The sequence below is a fragment of the Hemitrygon akajei genome, chromosome 29, assembly GCF_048418815.1.
Source record: "Hemitrygon akajei chromosome 29, sHemAka1.3, whole genome shotgun sequence".
NCBI classification, from domain to species: Eukaryota; Metazoa; Chordata; class Chondrichthyes; order Myliobatiformes; family Dasyatidae; genus Hemitrygon; species Hemitrygon akajei.
Window position 1 is genome coordinate 11,547,811 of NC_133152.1, and position 20,677 is coordinate 11,568,487.

The following is a 20,677-nucleotide window of genomic DNA, read 5'->3' on the forward strand; positions in this document are numbered from 1 at the left end:
GCAATACAGATTGGGGGCAGAACAGAATTTACTAAAAGACAGATGTGACCTGAACAGATTTTCAATCTCCTCATCATCCTCTGCTTCCTTGCAAGAGTTTAATATTCAGGCACAGAGATTTTAATGTCTTGATCTGCTCATTGCTGTGAGGGAGTATGTGTTGAAATTACCTCATTCCACCGAGCTGGAAAAGTGTACCCATTGTCCCTGTTCCTGTTCAGTAGCCTGCAAATCCTTTCAAAAAGTAATTGGAAACAATCAGAGATCATTAAATTGCAAAGTCTAATCCCAGAGATGGAGATGACTCAACTGTCATATTTCAAGTAGTTCCCTGTATATTTGATGGCTGTAAGTGTTGCTGAAAGGGAAACATTTATTGCCCTTGAGAAGGTGGTGATGCACTCTCCTAAATCACTATAGTCCTCTTGCTGAAGGAATTGAAAGGTAGGTTCTTCCAGGTCTTAGATTTAGCAATGATGAGGGGACAGCAATATATTTATAAGTCAAGATGTTTGCCACATGCTGGTGGTGTCCCATGTACCTGATTGGGTTTGAGAGGTGCTAAATGTAGTCTGGGTGTGTAACTATAACTGCTCACCATGGAGATAGTGGTAGTGGACTGGGAGTGAATCAGAAGGGCTGTTGTTTCCAGGATGATTCTGACTTGCTTGAATGTTATTGAGTCGCTTCCTTCCAGAAAGTGCAGACAATTCCTTCATATTTCCATTTCAAAATTTCTCACCAAAGGCTAAAACATCAGCCAGTCCACCATCAACAAGATCCCATAGACAGCAATTCAGAGAGTGAATAATTAACCATTTTTGATGCTCTTGCCAAGGTTCAAGTGGTGAGATGGAATCTGTAATCTTCACAAAAGAAAATGCAGCTTCAGTTTAGTTTTAACTGACTCTGAATCAATGGTGTAGAAATAGCAGTTCAACATTGACATTGAACAGAACTGCTTGTCATCACGGGCAGTCTTAAGGAGTTGTATTTCCCTTTCCTTGATATCAGATACCAGACTCTGCCAGCTCCAGGGAATCTCGGGTGTTCAGCAACTATGGTATTACCAAGGCGGCTGTCCATACATAGGCTGTAACAAGTCTTGCTCCAGTTTCAAACCCTCTTACAGCAAAGGCCATCACATCTTTTGCCATCTTAACTACTTGCTGTATCTGCATACTTGCTTCTAACATCTGGTGTACAGGGACTCCCAGATCTCTCTAAGTGCAACATTTCCTTATCTATAACTATTTAAATATCATTCTGTTTTATTGATCTTCTAATCAAAGCAAAAAATGTTACATTTATATTGCCTCTGTCATGTGTTTGCTGACAATGTGGTTTAGCATGCAATTAAAAACTCTGATCCCTTTGTCCAGAACAGGGAACTACTGAGGGCAGCTTCTTAAATTTCCATATTTAGCTAAATGTATGCTTACTCTTGAAGCTATTGTTGGATTCCAATATGATACAAGTGAAGGCAGGTACCACATGGTTATTTCTTAGTGAAAATCATAGACCTTTCAGTTGTGATATATCATTAATTTCAGTTGTATGCTGGAATAACTCATGCAAATACTTAACATGTAAACTCTTTTCGATACCCTTTCCAGTCTATGAAACATGTTCTTGAGTCAAAGTTTAAAATTGGTATCAATTTTGCTTCTGGAGCATATGATGAGATCTCAGATATGGGGAACGTTGGGAGATGTCTAATGAATGGTTAGGCTGGGTTTTACAGACACCTTCCATGCTTGGTGAATGTTACAGAGCTGGTTACAGATGCTGGTGTGTCTCTGTAGGTGTCAGCTTCGATCAATTATGTAATAGAAAAAACAGTAATTATGGGCATAATAATGAAAGTACATACTGTCTTATAAAACCGTGTGAGAGGAAGGAGACAGGCTCAGGATTTGTTAAGCAGCAGGTTGCCAGACTGCTCGCCGTTGGTGCTATAATGCATTTTCAACTTTGCAACATTAACATGCTGCCGGATTTGACAGTGAAAGGAGGGGAACTGCACAAACAGTGTAATTTTTTTTGGATCAAAAGGAAGTGGTGAGTCAAAAGGTGAGGTGTAGATCAACTCAAAAGTAAACTGGAAATTCCTCTGGATCATGTTCAACTTTTTTCTCCTTTTGTTTCTTTCCTGGGTGGGGTCCATCCTGCACGTGATGTCCTCAGGTGGGAGCACAGGTGAGAGCCCTGAACCTCAGCTGTCAATGTACATCAGTGCTGTCTGTTTCTTCATGTGTTGGCTGAACACTGTTAATGAGCCTTGATCCACAAATTGATACACATTGTTACTCAGTGCTGTGCATTGCATTATTAACCATTGTGCCCAAGTTGTCATGTTATAATTGTTTGACTATTGTTTGGTCGAGACCCCAGTTTGTGACGCCTGTTCGTATCATTGGAACCAGACTTCAGAAGCTGAGAGAGATTTCCACTTTAAAAACTCTCCCGCACAGGTTTCCTATCATTGCTGTGCCCGATGGACAACCACCATTGTTTGGCCATGAGCAAAAATCCTTCGAAAACACCTGTCACAAATAACACTATCTAATTAGAGAAACGATAAATGATGTATGAAGTGTGCTGGGCAGTAACAGGTGAATTTGACTTCTAGGTACTCAAACCATTCAGTGGCTGCCGGCAGAACGTAGGTTTAGGGAGAAGGCAGAGGGCGTGGATCGATAGCTCAGAGAATGAGTGTAGTCAGAAAGAGACAGAAAATGAGCGTTTGTGAGGTATGACGAAGTGCCAAGAAGCATGGGGCATGGGTTGAGGTAGGGAGAGTGGATACAAGAGTGGGGTGTGGTTAGAGGTTGGTGAGTGGAAGTTGGTAGAGCAATATGGGGAATGGGCACATGTGTAAGGTGTGAGGAGAGAGAGTGAGAAAGAAAGATGGTGGTGAGAGTCATGGGGGTGCAAATTTAGCCAGAAGACACAAGAGTGGAAACTGAAGTGGGCAGAGGCCAGGTATGTGGGTGTGGGAGAAGGTAAAGTGTTGGAAAGGGGAAATTACTTTTCAGGGAGGACAGGGGCAGTTGGTGTAGACAGAAGTCTGAAGTGAGGTGTGAGAGAACTCATGTAGAATTGATGCAGGCAGCAGTCACAAGACAGGGACAGAAACGATGGACTCTGGAGTGGATTACAAAGAAAGTGGACACAAGGAGGATCTAATTCTTTCCTCATCGGAAGGCTATGCATAGAGTACCCAGCCTAATGTGCGTGTTATGATTATGCTGGAAACATTGTGCATTTAAACTCACCCAGCAGTACAAGAGCCTATTCAAACTTTCTCATTGGCCACTGTAACTGTTAATTCAACTCAGTTAAAATATTTAATTGATAACACTTACTCTTGGTTGTGGAGAGCTGTTTCACATTTACAAATGTTATCAGGGGATTTGGACAGGCTGTTAGAATGGAAATTTCTTGGGGGAAATGAAAATTAATGTTGTGAAAAGTAACATATTTCATTAAAAATAGAACCTTTTGGCAGGAAGATAGAGAAAAGGAAATATATTATGAAGGTCACGGTTCTGAACGGGAGCACTAACAAGTAGTGCATCAGTATAAATGACAACACACTTAAAAGCTTGTTATAGTCTGACATTAAATATAAAAGTTGGCAAATTTTATTCCATCTCTTTAAACATCGATGTTTAAAAGCGTGCAGTGCATCCAATTCTGGGCACTGTGCTTTGGGAAACAAGAGTAACCTCAGAGAGTTATAGGAAAGATTTGCAGGAATGTTTCTAACCATGAAGAATGTATAGTAGATTTCATGGGTAGATTTATGGACATGGTTGTTATTTTTAGATCAGGGAGGTTTGGAAGGTGACGTGATAAAACCATTCATAATCGTGAAGCATCTGGACCAAGTTGAATAATGAGATGTCATGGAGCTGGTGGAAGGGTTGAGAAGCGAAGGACACAAACCAAAGCTGAAAGAGCCACAAGGAGAATTGAGGAAATTCTTTTACAAACAGTGAGCAGTTATGATTTGGAATTCACTGTCGGAAAGGTAAACTGAAGCAGACACAATGGTACCTAATTTATATCTGGTAGCAAGTAAATGCTGGATTAAATTGGTAAATAGGTAGGTAGGTTCATGATAGTTGTAGGGATCAAGGTACGGTGAATAACTTTGTTTCGTATGACAGAGTACTGAGATAGTACAAGATGTAATGAAAACTGAATGTAGAGTTATGTGTTGCAAAGACAGAGAAAGTGCACTGCAGGTAGAAAGTATGGTGCAAGACCAATACAATGTAGATTGTGAAGTCAGGAGTCTATTTCATTGTACTAAGAGACCATTCAATAATCTTATAACAGTGGGATAGATGTAGAAAGCCTGAGAATAGGGATAACCAAATTGGCCTTGTGAAAAGCTGGTACAATCATGATGTACAGTACAAAGTCAGCTTCTCTTCCGCCTAATGATTCAATGATTCTGACATTGTGATTCAGGCCTGCTTTGTGGGATAAAAACTGGAGTCTCAGATGTCCTATCTTGCTTCATGTTCAGTTCTAGTGAAGGTCGAGTAGAATGTGATGTCGCTACTATACAGCAGGTTTACCAACTGGGGTAACATCTGCTGCTAACTAATTTTTAAGGTGCTCCTTTTGAAAATATTCTTGCAGGGGCTGTTTAGAGGAACCAAATTTATTGGTGTCGAACAAGAGAAACTCTGAGTCAACTTATTACATTGTGGATCTGAAAGAGCAGGTTCAAATTTAACATCCAAAGGTTAAGGACTTTGTGGTGATCAACATTACTGTGCCACTGACAGGATTCAATAACTTCGAGAAAATGCTGCCAACGCAGGCTATATATTCTATGTGCAAGATACTTTTTTCAGTCATGACCTTTAATTCTGGAGATTTTGGATTAAAAGTTAGAGCCTTTGCAAAATAACGAGACAGTGTCTGTCACCTTAACTTTAAGGAATACCCAAGTACCATTCATGTACTCTCCACTATGTTTTTTTATCCTTATTCCGTTTGCTCTTAACTCTTTTCATGAGCTTCTTGTGAGATTTGTCCACGTTTTCCTCTCACCTGTTATTGTAACTGAAAGCTGCTTTCACTGTGGTGATTGCTGTAGTGTACCTTTTTCTTGTTTTTCCATACAAGAAAGCAAGAATAACAATAAGGCAACTAAAATCCACAGACTTCCTGTGAAAATTCTGCAGTAACATTTTCTATTCTACTGTATTGCGTAGTCCTGATTCCTTATAAATTACATGTTGTTTGATTCAATCAAATACGATTTTGTCCTGTCCTGTTTTATCATCGTTGCTTCTTTACTATGAACGAAGTGCACTGAAGATTTTTTTTGAAAGATTATTGAGAAGTAAATCAGCAACCTCTTTGTACATTTGGTTGTACATTGAGGTGTCATGTCTCTAATGGCTGCCTCTACATATTTGATCTCTTCACCAGATTGAAAACTCTATCCATCTCAAGCCCACAAACCAGTCTCGAAGAATCTGCACAAGTGATCCCTCAGCTTCCTGCTACCAGCACAGAGCAGCATTGTGGCACAGCTAATAGAGCCACTGCCTCACAATGCTAAGATCCAGGCTCAATCCTAACTTCCACTACTGGAGTTTGCATGTTCTCCTGGTTTCCTCCCAAAGCTATATGGGTTTAAATGCCCACTTTAAATTTCTCTTAGCTTTGGGGGATAGTTACTATATGTCGCGGTGTTGATGAGAAGGCGGGAAGAATGCAGGTTAAGCTGGTTGCTTGGGAGCACAATCTGATGGGCCAAAGAGCTTAATTTTGTGCAACTCCTCTCATTGCCACTATCCGTTTTGTAGGAGATTGCCCAGAACCATCTGATGGAGCTTTAGTAACTGAAAGGTAAACAAATCTGGTTAGTGACCAAAGCAAGAAAGAAACTACTGGAGGAACTAAATGGGTCAGGCAGAATCTGTGGAAGGTTGATGTTTCAGGTCAAGACACTTCATCAGGACATTCTGTCCATTTCCTTCTGTAGGTTCTGCTCACACACACTGGGTTCCTCTAGTGCTTTGCTTGTTTCTCTAGACTTCCAACATCAGCAGTTTCTTGTGCCTCCTCTCTGGTTAGAGTGCATTTGTCCAATCCACATTTTTATAACTGAGGGTTGCCATATTTGTGCTTTGCGAAATGGAGACTTGATACTGCTGTGATGAATGTGTTTGTTTGTCTTGCAGCTGTGCACAAAGTGGGAATGGCCGCCGAAACAGCCACCAACGAAAGATCAACCAACAAGAAGAAAGTTGCCAAAATCTCACTGACTTCACGGCGGCCCGAGTTCCAAGCAATCTGGACATATTTACAGCATACAATGAGACCCTGCAGTGCTCCCACGAATGTGTTCGGGCATCAATGCCAGTCTATACCGACCAGGGCCTGCACCAAACCACAGTCTACAAAACCACATTCAATGGAAACCGGTAAGGTCATCATGGTAGCATGCAAGCAACAATGTCTTTACTTCATGGTGCACACCTCTAACACTTCAGGAAAGGAAGTAGGTTAGAGGGTGAATGTTTCAAATAGCCTACTTGCATTGGTGCCAAGAGTAGGGAGACAGGTCTTGGATTATTATTAGTCAACTCCAACACAACACAAGTTATTAGACACTATCGCTCCATGCTCTGTTTGGCGGGGAAGCAACAAGTAGACTATAAGTAAAGTGACTCCAATGATACTGTTAGAAAGCTGAGCCAACTCACTTGATGATTGATTGTTGAGTTGTGATTCAAAACAAGTGCATGCTGGTTCAGATACATCAACCAAAATTGAGCAAGGGGTGGCATTTATAGTTTGCCATGGCAGCAATGCACCACAATCTACAAGGTACCAACATCAACTAAAGTCATCAACACATGACAAGGTTTTATGCATTGTCAGATTGCTACCAAGAAATAGCCAAAACTAATAATACTCCTTGCGATTTGATTTATCAATACTTGGCACCTCTTTCCGTACAGTCTCTACATCCCAAGGAGCTGTCCTGAAAGAAGTTCCCTTCCAAATTAGTCACAAACCAGCCAACAATCACATAGCAGCTTTTGACCAATAGGCTCCTATACGACTGTGAGGTCTGTGCTCTAGAAATATGATGAAAGGTTTATAAAGTTAGCAGGTCAATTCTACATTCTACCTAAGAGTGCAAATTCATCATAAGGGTCAATTATAGAATCTGCATTCCCCAATTTAAATCTGCTGGAGCTATCGATATCTGTAATATGTGGAACCTCTGAATGAATCAAGAATTACCCAGCTGCTCTCTGGACTTTTCTTGAGATGTCAAGACTTTTGTATTTTAGTTTTCCCTTGCTGTACTTAGTGATAGGAAATGCCGTTGGCTCACTCTAGCCATTTGCATTTCCTATTTCTTTCTCCTCATCAGTCTTTTCCTCACCCCAGCATTCCTGAAGGCATTGACTCTTTGTTGGGACAGAGTCACATGGACACTGTTACCCTCTGATAGCCTGTCTGGTGTCTCTAGTTTCAATATTAGCTTGACAGGGGTGGTGGTTGTTGCCAAAGAATTATGCAAAGCTTCTTGACATTCTGCTGCTCCTGAATTTGAGACTGGTCTCGAGTTTTGTTTTCTTTGCAGTGGAAGCAACACCTCAGTCACCTCTTCACAACAGATCAGGTAATTTAATCAGTTACAGCTCCTTGACTAGATCCTCAAGCTAATGTGGTGTCTCCCTCCATCCTGGCTGTGATGGTTAAGTTAGTACGGGCCCGAGTTACAGATACTTTCGCTGGAGTTGTATTTGCTCAGTTCCACTACTGTGCATTCTTCCCAGAGAACAATAAGGCGCAAACTGTGATCTCAATGTTTACATCCACTGACAATACAGCAAATGCAATGTATTTCCCAACTGCAAGCAGTACAGACCTAGTTGTACTGATCAGTTTTCAAGAAAGGCATCTTTTATTCTCTAATTGGAGGTAAAGAAACATTTTGTTCAGTTGCAAGTATGTGCTTCAAACATGACATCCTTTTGTGTAGCTTTCACATTGCAGAAAAAGTTTGACATTCAATCTTCTTTTCACAAAGCAGGATATCTGTATTTTTGTTGAAAAAAAGAGTGTAATATAGATTATTTGCAGTGGGTTAAAATCTTTCTTTAGGGTAAATCCACTTCTACTTGGAACAATTAGCTATTGTGAGCAGAATGATACTGGGGGTGAATTGTTGAGGACTATAAGTGAACATCACTTCTAGCTCAGCATGAACAAAGTGGGCTCATCTTCTTGCAATCTTGACCGTGGGTCTTTCATGACAAGCAGTCCAAAGCAAAGGGAGGAAGTGGAACAAGGAGTATAATGTCCAACGTGGAGCAGGGGTACAGTGTTCCATGTGGAGAAAAGTTCAAAACACTTTCTGCCATCAAGTCTCTCCTCAATGGAACCATGGCATCTCTGATTTCTCTGTAATATCATCAGCTTCATTTAGAGATTGGGTAACTGGTGTGGAGGATATCACTGATTTATTGGAGAAGGCAATTTGATGGTCGCAGCTGAAGTGACCTCAATGTTAGTACAGTGTGCTGGAAATGGAAAGTGTCCCATTCTCCTGCACAAGCATTTTTCTCTTGGTGCATGGATAATATTAGGCACATTTAACTATATCTCCCAGACTGCTTGTTCATTTGGGCAGAGTTTGGAACTTTGGGGTGGAGTCAGAATGTCAAGTTTCTTCATTCAGAACCCGTTGAAAGAAAGTGAACTCTCTAATTCCAACACTGTCATCAGCACGTCATTCTCTGTGAGGTGAGTTTAGTTAGAGGTGACTCCAGTAATCTTATAGTTCTTCTGTTCATCCACGGACAATTGATACACCATCAATATGGAATCTGTGGTCAGAGACCATCAATGCCAAACCTCAAGTAAGGACTGAAGCTCATTCATATCCTCTGACTATCGTGTAAAGTCTATTCGTAAAACCAACTAATGAAAGAAAAGATGGCATAATTTCTATAATCATATTCCAACAATGCATGGACAGGTTGGTCTTGGTGTAATTCTGAGATCCACAATCCGATGTGAAGTGACTGTGTGTCAAGATAACTTTCTTGAAAAGTTTACAACAGTAATAAATGCAAGTACAGAGCATGCCAATAGTCATTGATTCAATCTTTATTTTGCTTAAAAAAACTATTTTATGATACATTTTGTGGAAGCAGGATGAAATGGAGATTTATAGAGATGTTGAATTAGTTTTGAACATAGTACCATTTGAGAAATAAAAAAAACACCACAATACAGGCTTCTTCGCATGTTCTTTATTCTCTACATATGTACAATGGTACTTAAAGAGGAAGCTCTTTACTTCAGTTTTTGGAACAATAGCTGTTCTTAATACACTGAGTACAAAGGTTACAAGACTTTGGTGATGATATTTCAGTGGTTATAAGCTTGTTCTTGCTTCAACCAAAGAATCACTAATGATAAAGAAGCTGAATTATTTTTAATTTTATTCATTCAGACTCTTTATGAGCCATTTCTGTTCTGGCTCCCTTTAGAGTTGCACAGCATGGAAAGGACCCTAAAGCCCAACTCATTTATGCTGACCAAGATGACGTGCGGGCTAGTCCAAGCTGTCTGAATTTGGCCCATCTCCCTCTAACTGTTCCTATCATGCCGCAGTCTAAAATTTAAACATTGTGGTAGTACCGTCTCTACAGCTTCCTCAGGCAGCTTGTTCAATATGCTTTCCACACTCTGTGTTAAAAGGTTTCCCCTGGGTCCCTTTTAAATCTTTCCTGTCCTACGTTATATCTGTGTCCTTCAGTTTTAGACTCCCCTTGGTTGGAAAAAGGATGTATAATGCCTGTAAATTGTTATTCCTCAGTTTCTTACACTCTAATTAATTAAGTCCCTGCCTATCCAGGCTCTTCAGTCCCTGTATCATCCTTGTAAATCGTTACTGCTCTCTTTCCTTTAGGACATATTTCCTTTAGCTGGGTAACCAGAAATGCATGCAGTTTCACAGCGATGGTTTTAGTAACAACTTGCACAGTTATAGTCTGACATTCTGACTTCTGTACTCAATGCCATAACTGATGAAGGCAAATATGCAAGTCACTTTTCCACCAACTTGTCACTTTTTTCTGGGAACTATGTACCTCCACCCCTCTTAGAGTAAGCTTTGTGAATATCAACATTATTAATTTTGTGGAGTCAATTTTGAGGTTATAAATCTGTTAATCACCAGATAGATTGGTTTAAGGAAGTTATTATATTCGAATCTTCGAAGGAATGCCTCTACATGTTGTTTCTGAAATGCCAGGGAACACAATTATGCTCCAAACCTCTCCCAGATCATTTTTAACATCCTGTCACCCCTCTGAGTATTTCGTCTCAATGTATTCGCACTGCCTGGAGTGAACATTAAACAACTCAGTGGAAATGGCAGAAATCCAATAATGTAGTCTTGTTAAAGAATTAAATGACTACATCAATAGAATTTAAAGATGCATAAATAAATATGTTATATGTTTGACCAACTGTTTTGCTGTTAAGCTACCCACCCCATGTTGGGATATTTATGAGTGGTAACATCACATGCAAGGCAAGTGTATGGGAAGGTGCACTAAAGCAAGGAATTATATAGGTAATGGGAATATATTGAATGGCAGGAGTAAAGGGACTTTGGAGTATGTGCTGATAAGTAGCAGAAGAGGTGAACTTGGTGGTTAAGAAGGTAAATAAGATGCTCTTCTTTATTTGCCAAGTCATTGAATATAATAGGAAAGAGGTTGTGTCAGAACTGTGTGCAGCACTCTGACCATGGATTGATATTGATATTCTGGTCACCAGGAAGGATGTGACACATTGGAGAGAGAACAGGGGAAAAGTGCTAAGACTGGAAAATCACAGCTGAAGGAAAGATTGCATTAGCTAGGCATGCTTTTCTTGGAACAGAGGAAACTAAAATTAGATTTAATTGAACACTGTAAAATTTTGAGGGCTGCCTCATATCTTCCATATCAACTCATGAAAGGCATGGATAGGGTGAATGCATACAGTCTTTTCCGCAAGGTTGAGAAATCTAGAACTAGAGTACCAAGGCTTCGGATGAGAGTAGACAGATCGAATGGAATCCTAAGAGACAACTTTTACATCCAGAGTGTGGTCAGTATATGGAATAAGTTGCTGGAAGAAGTGGGTTGAGGAGCTGCATTAATAACACTTAGTAAGGAAATTGACAACAATAGATTGGAAAAGTTGAGCGAGATACGTTCAAATATGCGCAAATAGATCCAGTTTAGGTGGGAATCTTGGTTAGCATGGACCAATTTAGCTGACGGACCTGTTTCTGTACTGTAGAAATCTATAACAAATGAGGCCAAAGATAGATTCAATTGAAAGCCATAAAGTAATGAGATGTCTAGACACAATAAATAGTTCTTTTAGCTGAGAAGACCAAAATAAGGAGACAGATTTACAGTAATGTTTTTCTGAAAGGTTGGTAGAGACAAAATCCCTCATTACCGTTAAAATATGCTTAAATTATACATGAAATTCTTAATCTCATGTCCAGAACAACCACCAACAATGCAAGGACCAAGTGCTGGAAGTGAGGGGAATTGGCTCTTTTTGATCAGCATGCAATGATGGGCCAAATGGTCTCCTTCCGTCTTGCAATGTTTTTATGAAGTTTATTATGCTGCTTCTTTTGATTTGATTTTACTCTTTTCATGTTGGAGGTCATGTAAGTAGTTGAAAACAATCATGGAAAGAATTGATATTTCTTTTCCTGATAATGACAATGAAAATATTTATATGGAAAAGGGGATGCCATTTCCCTTTTACCTTCTGATTTGTGAAATCATGAACCTGTTTGAAAAGATTAACTTCATTACAGGAATCTCCTATCGCACACTTCCCCCAGATACGTCACTGGGTGGTTAAGTTATAAGACTGAATTGTATAGATGTGAGTTGGCTACATTAAGGCCATGGATCAATGTGCAAACAATGCAAAATTTGTTTATTTTAAGCACACATGTAAAATGACAAGGTATTAAAGGATTACTGGTGATGTGCAGATCAGCTACTGATTCATCCTGGTGAGAAAAACAGTCACAGTATAATTTGAGGAATCTAATTGTTCAAATTATCTGCAGTCATCATTGATTGTGCAATATTCTATTTCATTTGTAAATTCTCTGCAAATAAAACAGATATGCCTGCATGCACTACACCCAGAAGAGTGAAATCTGGACTAATGATGGGGGAAGAATAACATCTGTTTCACACAACCCCCAGGCAATGACAATCTCCAACAAGGTAGATCCACACTTCATAATAAGTGGTGTTACCTTGGTGAATCTCCCACCTTCAACGCTTTGGAAATCATCTTTGACATGATACCCAACATAGGTACAGTACTGCCCTCACTGAGGTGTTGTAACATCTATTAGCCAGTCAGAAAACACCAGTCAAAATTGACATGAGAGTCAGGGTAGAGCCTCCTGGCTCTTTGGTTTTATTGCAGACTCAATGGCATGACATAGTGAGTAAGGAATGAAACTGAAAAAAGACAAAATATGGTGTAATTATCTCTATTCACACAGGTAACATATACACAGATAAGTAAGAAGTTAGTTAAGTTTCCTGCAGGTAAATATTATAAGATTCCTACGAGTAAATCCTGCAGGTACATACTACAAGTAAACAATTAGCATTGAGGTTAGTGTGAAATAAACTGAAAAATAACGTTCTATTTTAGCAAAATCTTATTGATACCTTAAGATTATCTGCTAAACAATATAACATCAGCTTACAAGAAATGTCTATGCTGCAGAAACAACAGGATGGCTTTAGATAGAAACTTCTTTCACTCTTATCATAAACCTCTGCCCTCCTGCCAGCCAATACGCTTTTATACTTACTACATCCTGCTTGCACAGGAAGTGACGTAATGCAGATCTGAAAGTGATTAATATAAATCAATTGCCTGAAAGGCAGAACAGGTGCCATGGCTTCAAAGCCAAGCCAACACTGAGCAACTCATTTCTGAAGACTTTCCACTATCTGCCAAGGAGCAAATCAGTGGTTTGATGAAATTCTGTTCATCAGCAGGGTTAATTACAGATCCAAAATTCTCAAGCACCTCAATATTTTCCAGGGAAAGTCAACCCACATGGTTGGTCAACCCATCACGTATGCTTTCTCCACTGCTAGTGCACAGCGGCTGCAGAGTGTATCATGAACACAATCCACTTCACACATCCTGGCTACTCTGTACACCACTCCCACTTGCCTTCTCTATTACCAACAAGGGCATGGACAGGAGGTATATGGGAACACCGCCATCTTAAAGGTCCTCCCCAGGCTGGAACACTGTCCTCACTTGGGAAAGTCCTTAGCCATTACTACAACAAAATCCTGAAACTCCTTCCCCATCAGCACTGTGGGAGCACTTTCACCAGAAGGACTACAGTAGTTCAAGTTGGTGTCTCAATGGCATCTTCTCAAGGGTAACTAAGGATGCCCAAATATGGAAAAAAAATTGAATAAATAAGATAACCAATCATTGAACATTGTTAAGGGAGCGGCCACTTTCAGTAATCTGTCCTTCATGTAAATACGTTATCACTTGGTCTACTGTTATGTTCCCAGTAACTGGGTGACTTACCAACAAAGATAGAGAGGTCCGCTGAAGTCTGATGGTACTATTTTCAAACGTTTTTTATTTACAAAGGGGCACAAACGTATGGTTAATACAAAACATTCAGATCAGATACGTCGTCAAAACTCAATCTAAAACACAGGTATAGTAATAATCAATCAGAAATAAGCTCTATCGTTGTCTAGGGGATAATACTGAGTCCAATGGAATATAACAGTCACTCATAAATCTGCAGGCTTTTCCGTTTGGGAACCGCTGGCATTTCACGTGTTGGAGAGAGAGGATTGGTGAGAAGAAGGAACACTTGCCCGTCGTCTTTGCGAAGCAAATCCCGGTTGTTAGTTAAAACGGTTTTCCTTTGGTTTCAGCCACAGACTCCCGATCCGGAATCTAACGCACGTGGCTTCCTTCAAAATGGCTTCCCGCTCCGACGGGAAGCGCTATTGTGTCTTCTTCGTGTGTCTCCTTGGTGCGTCTGAGGGGCCGCCTCGGCAGCCCACCTTTTTATCGGGACTTGCAGGGTTGTAGCTGTCAATCAGGGTGGGGTGTGGCAATCTTTCCCCATCACCCAGCCCACGTTGCCCTGAGGGTTTGCACATAGTCCAGTCCCCATTTCACAAAGGTGTCTCCAAGAGACAATGGCTATGTCCATGGCTTTTGTCTGGCTGAGAGGCCAGACCACATTCCAAACCTTAAGGCTTCTCTCTAATCTTCCTGAGTCCAATTTCAGCATGTCTCTCTCTCTCTCTTGCGATTCTCACAAAGGAGGGGGCTGGGGTCATAACACTACTGTGTTCAGTGTTGTCTGTGACTCACTCTGAAGGTCTGTAAACTTGTTTTCACAGAATTATAGAATGATACTGTGCAGCAAGAGCCAATTTTCACCTACACTTTTCCAGAAACAATGCTGTCAGTCTTACTCACCTCACGCATTTATAATTGTTCTTTCCTTTTAAACAATTCTCTTTGAAATGTCTAGCTATCACACTATCAAAAGGTGCACTATTAGTTTTAGCCATGTGTTCTGTAAGTAGAAAAGCCTTTTTTATATATCATCTGGTTTAAGTCAATACCTTAAATTTGTAATTATTAATCCCTTGAGTCACTGGAAGTTGTTACTTTGTTATAATTTGCCCTAAAATCTCCTCTTGATCTTTACAATGTATCTATATATATTTGTAATCATTATGGACAATTTACAGAAGCTAATTAACTTGTCAACCAGAATACCTATAGGATGTGGAAGGAAAACTGGAGTGCCAAGATGGAAACCCACACATGCACAGGAAGAACATGTGAATTCCCCACACGCCCAAGGTCAGGGATAGAAAGCAGGTCTCCAGAACTGTGAGACAGCAGTGCTAATTGCTTTTCCACTGTACTGCTCCCTGAAGGAGTCTCATATGAAACACATTTGGGAAAAAAACACAAGTTAGTGTCGGTGAATAATCCATTTGGAAATAACAGCAGTTATGTGAGTTAAGTTTTCTTACAAAGTCCAGTGCAATAATCTTAAAGGAATCAAACCAGTGCAAATGAAAGCTTGGATAAAAACTGCATTTTGTACATTATTCCAGTGGTTATGAAAGTTTAGTGTGCGATATAATATATTATCTTATTTATTAATATGTCTTGCACCTTCAAAGATTTATCAACAAGCACTGCAAGTCTCAATTATGCAGTATCTATTGAATATTGCATCATTGACACCTGTTTGGCTGTCTTCTAAAAACAATTAATTCAGAATTTTCTGCTCTGAATATCATCTACCTTTAGACCAATCTCTTTGCCAGCGCAGTCCTGACCTCCCAGACTCTGCCTTCTGCACTATTTATTGGATTTTGGTCGACTGTTTCCGCTTCCTACTCCCAAATCCAAATCTTCGATGATTCACGAAAACAGCAATCCTGGTGCAAAACTTTAAGTAATGATGAACAGTCTCAAAGCTGAAATATTACTCCTATTTCTCTTTCTACAGATGCTGCCTGACCTGTTGAGTGTTTCTAACATTTTATCTATTTATGACTGAACTTTCGGAGTTCTACTGTGACAGTATTTAAAGAAAACCTGCCACTCTTCTGTCTAGAAATTCTTCTAAGATTGTTCCCCACAGTGGCATCAGCACATTGCTCTCTGATACTGACATTCATTCCAATGGAGTACATGAAATTAATTTCAGAAGCAGAGGACAGTGCACTTTTATTATGTATGTACAATGTTTAGGACCCAGAGAGAATTTCTAGATAGCTAATTTTATCTAATTGTGTAAATTTGCTTCTGTGCTGTTACTGCTCTTTCAATACCACGAGTTTCAATTTTGCTAACAAGCTGGCATAATTTAAGTGCCTTATGTCATTTCCACATTCACAGCATTAATGGTGCTGCCCTTCTCTACTCTCACTGTGACCTCATCAAATTTTGAAGGTAGCTCAGTAAAACAATTTGCACTTAATAAAACCATACTGGCCCTTGACCATTCTATGCTTGTTGAATTGCTTTTAATTTTCCTTTGTTTTTGAAAAACTTCCCCACCAATGTCTCTTAATTCACTGATCTGTAATTACCAGCCACCTCTGTCATGTTTCTGATCTTGGCTGAATCATTTCAAATCCTTGTGCTGGTTTTGTACTCTCACTGTATCCACTGAACTTCTGGCTAGAACCATTGAATCTATTGACATTACGACCTTCAGTGGCCTTAAGATATATCCAACAGGAAGTGTGAGACATCAGCTTAATTACTCCCAACTTTGCTGGTCTACCTATTTATCCATTTTTATCTCTTTTGCTGTGCTTGCAATCTCTTCTTACTTCATACCTTTGACGAAGAAATCTTAGTGAACTTAGACTGATCTGCGTGCTCATTTAGTGATTTAGTTGTATTTTCTGACCTCAGCATTAAAATACGACTGGGCTCAAGGACACATTGTATCTTATTATCATAAAACTATTGAACAGATCCCTTGTACAACAAGATGTCTTTTTGACCAAACTACCTAGCTATGACATTGTACGTTATTGTCTACTTGTGATGCACTTTCTCCATAACTATAACACTTCATTCTGCACTCTATTATTGTTTTCCCTTGGACGACAGTACTGTGTAAAAGCCTTCAATGTGTATACATAGCTAGAGTGCCTAAGACTTTTGTACTGTACTGTATTTGTCAACAGGGAGTGGAGAGCAAGTTTATAAATCTGGCAGAGGCAAAGGATGATGGGAATGGTGAGGGTGGAGTGAAGCGCCAATGGGGTGGGGGTTGAGGAGGGGATATTGGGACAGATGACAGAGAAGCTGTGCCAGGAAAGTGACAGAGGCACAGACACACCCAGCTCTGAGACACCAAGCACGATCATTTGATTCCAAACAATTAGTTTATTGATCATTGCAGAATGTCTCTCGGGTGCTTCATGTTCTCTTCCCCACTCCCTTCTCCTTTTCTCAACTCCCAGCCCCCTTCTCACTCTCAGTCCACGATAGAGACCCATATTAGAATCAGGTTTATCACCTCTCACATATGTCATCATATTTGTTTTTATCCGCAGCAGCAGTAGAGTGCAATACATAAAACTACTACAGTACTGTGCAAAAGTCTAGCTATATATATTGTATGTGTGGAAGACTTTTGCTTAATACTGTATCTCAGTGTACTTTTTAATAGAAAACGCAAGTCCCTACATAGGATTGCATGGACTTCTGAGAGGATCATCGAGATCTCTCTTCCACAAATCAGAGATATTTATCAGGAATTCTGTATATGCAGGGCACTAAACAGTGTCAATGATCCCTCCCATCCTTCCAACCATCTCTTTGACACCCTACCATACGGCAGGATGTACTGTAACTTTAAGACAAGAACTGTTAGGGCTACTGAACGCTAACACCTCCCAGGTCTCATCACGTATGAAGAGGCGGTTGCATTATACTGTTTACCTTTAAACTTGGGTCGTAAGTGCATCTCAGTATTAGTTTATTTGTGATAATGTTACTTTATGTGTTGAGTACTTAAGTTATATGTAGTCTGCTGTACACCTTGGTCCAGGAGAGTATTGTTTTGTTTGGCAGAATAAATATGTATAGTTGAATGACAATAAACTGAACTTGAAATTGAACTAAAGAATTGATTTGTATGCACAGAATTCTGGACAAGTTCAACACTGTACCTTGATACATATGACAATTATGAATCAATTTGCTAACTTATTAACTTAAATCTCTCCTTTTGATCCCTTATTGTTCCTATTGTACATCTGGAAATACTTTCTTTCATTATTAGAATGTAAGCAGAAGATATTTAATTCCCTTTAATGTTAGCTATTCATTGATTTTCTTTCATCTCTTTCCCTTATTTCCTTTCACTTCTCCTGTATGGTTTGAATTTGGAAAAACTCATCTTCATTATCTTGAGCTCACTTGAGTTGGTACTGCATTTGTTTGAAAGTAGCTCATTCTGTGTTTAATTCTGTTCCTGTTGAGTTCTGACTAAAAGGAGTGTGTCTGAAAGAAATTAGAACAAATCAGTTGTGACTCATGTCCTGCATTGATTTCAAGTCAGATATATTAAACTCACTTGATTGCACAACACCGATGGAAATATCCTGCTTTAATGGCTAAACATCTACAAGCATGCTGTTAATTAGTTCCTAATAGACAGTTGGAGAACCAGATTTAAGACATAACCTTGCAGCCAAACCAAAGCATATCCAGACATTAAGCTAGTCTGAAAATCGCAAAACTGCTGACGTTGAAAATCTGAGAAATAAATGACATTCAGCACGTCAGGCATTGTGTCTGCAGAGAGAGGTACAATATTTCAACTCATTGAGCTTTCTTCAGAACAGGAAAACAAAAGCAAAATGTTTAATTAAGCTGCAGAGAGAATAGTGAGGAGTGGATAGGAGAAAGGGAATGTCTTTGACAGCGTGGGGCCAAGACTACCCAGGTAAAACCAATCCTTACAAAGCTAACTATTTTGCAGATTATTCTGGCCAATGAGTCCTGACAAGAATTTGGACCGACCTGAAAACAGCCCTCTCATTCTCAACCCTAACAAACCTGATTTTCATCATTGAACTTTCTCCAGCAATTATTTCCTCTAAGAAAACAATAACCAAAATGATAGTTCAAAGATATTCTCATGCTGGCTTTGCTTTTGAGGGCCTTTTGAAATAAACTACTTATCTTCTAAACAGTTCAGTGACCCTAATGCTGTCAGAAAAATAACACTAAAATATTTCCTTTTGCTCTAATGAATTATCCAGTCTCTATCAGAAATATAGACCGTGGACCATCGCTAGATAGAATCAGTTATACTGTGATGTGATAGTAACTTCCTACTACATTAGTTACACAGATTTAATGCAAGGATGTTCCTATTGATGTTTAGTGCGGTATATCATGACCTGGCCATAGATTCATAGAACACTATAATACGGTCACAAGCACTTTAACCTGTCTAGTCTGTGCTAGCCCGGTTTTCTGCTTAGTCCCATCAAACTGCACCCGGAATGCAGATGACATACCTTGCCTATCCGTGCACCTATCGAAATTTATTTTAAATGTTAAATCAAACTCACATCTACACTTCCACTGGCAGCTCATTCCACATTCACACCACACTCAGAGTGAAGTAGTTCCCCTCAGAGTCCACTTAAATACCTCTCCTTTCATCCTAAGCCTATGACCTCTAGTTCTAGTTTCACCCCACCTGAGGGGAAAAATACCTGTTTGCATTCACCCAATCTATACCTCTCAAAATTTTGTATTGCCGATGGGATATAATCAGGATAAATGTGAAGCCATCCAGTTTGGTGCACCTAACAGTGAAACATTGCATTAGTTAAACAGTGCTGGTGCTTCTATAGAAGTCATTGACAACTGTATCCAGCTGCAGCAAGTGATTCTGAGGGCAAATGTTATACTTTCATTTTTAAGACCTAAGGAGTAAAGAAGATATAAAACAATTTAGAGTGACCACGGTGAGTAGTATTTTGAGCTTTCATCTAGTTACCTGAGAAAGAATGTCCTTGCCATAAGAGAGTACAGAGAAAATTGGGCGGCACAGCAGTGTAGTGGTTAGCACAACACTTTACAGTATAGGTGACTCAGGCTCAATTCCTACTATTGCCTGTAATGAGTGTACGTGCTCCCCAAGACTGTGGGGCTTCCTCTGGGTGCTCCAGTTTCCTCCCACAGTCCAAAGACGTACCGGTTGACAAGTTAATCGTCCCATGATTAGTCTCGGATTAAACTGGAGGATTGCTGGGTAATATGGCTCAAAGGGCCAGAGGGCCTATTCTCTGCTGTATCTCAACAAATAAATAAGAAAATTCACCAAATTGCTTCCAGAGAATGCAGATTTGTCAGATGAGGAGAGATTCGATAGACCAGGGCTGTATTTTCTAAAGTTTAGAAGAGTGAGAGGAAACGTCACTGAAAACTTTTTGAAAAATTCCTGAAGGGCTTGACAAAGGAGAAGCAAGAGGGTGGCTGAGGAACCTAGGACATGGGGTCATGGTCTCAGGATAAAAGGTAGGCTATTTGGGACCGAGCTGAGAAGAAATGTTTTCGGTCTGAAAGCAATGCATCTTTGAGATTACCTACATTTGGGAGCTGTGAAAGCTCATTCTGTATTTATTCGAATCAACAGATTTCTGGGCATTGAGGCAGACAAGAATTATGGGCACAATGCTGGAAGACTGCAATGAGATAGAAACTTAGACATGATCTTGATGAATATTTGAACAAGTTGCGGGCTGGCTGATCTCTTTTTCCTATTTCTCTGAGTTTGTTATAGAAGAGGAGAAGACCATTTGGCCCATGAATTATCTGCAGTCTGTCAGACTAATTCCATCAATCGATTCCACCCCTTATTTCATTGTAACTTATTCTCTTCTTATACTCCTACTATCTACTCCCATTCTCCTGCCAGCCATCAGCATCAGGGGCAACAATAGGTAATTAAACTAACAGTTCATTTTTAGAATGCAGACAGAAACCAGAGCATCTGGTG

The 20,677-nt window shown here is 39.8% G+C and overlaps 1 protein-coding gene across 3 annotated transcripts in view; it reads left to right on the plus strand.

Moving 5' to 3' along the window:
* The window catches only part of ajap1 (adherens junctions associated protein 1), a 299,903-nt gene that overhangs the window by 201,765 nt on the left and 77,461 nt on the right, over nucleotides 1-20,677 (plus strand). For all 3 annotated transcript variants that reach the window (XR_012096654.1, XR_012096655.1, XM_073031684.1), the window contains exon 4: nucleotides 6,216-6,458. Coding sequence is in view for 1 of the 3 variants with exons in the window: in XM_073031684.1 (XP_072887785.1) it covers nucleotides 6,216-6,458 (243 nt within the window). In the remaining 2 variants the exon portion in view is untranslated. The remainder of the gene's footprint in view (nucleotides 1-6,215; nucleotides 6,459-20,677) is intronic.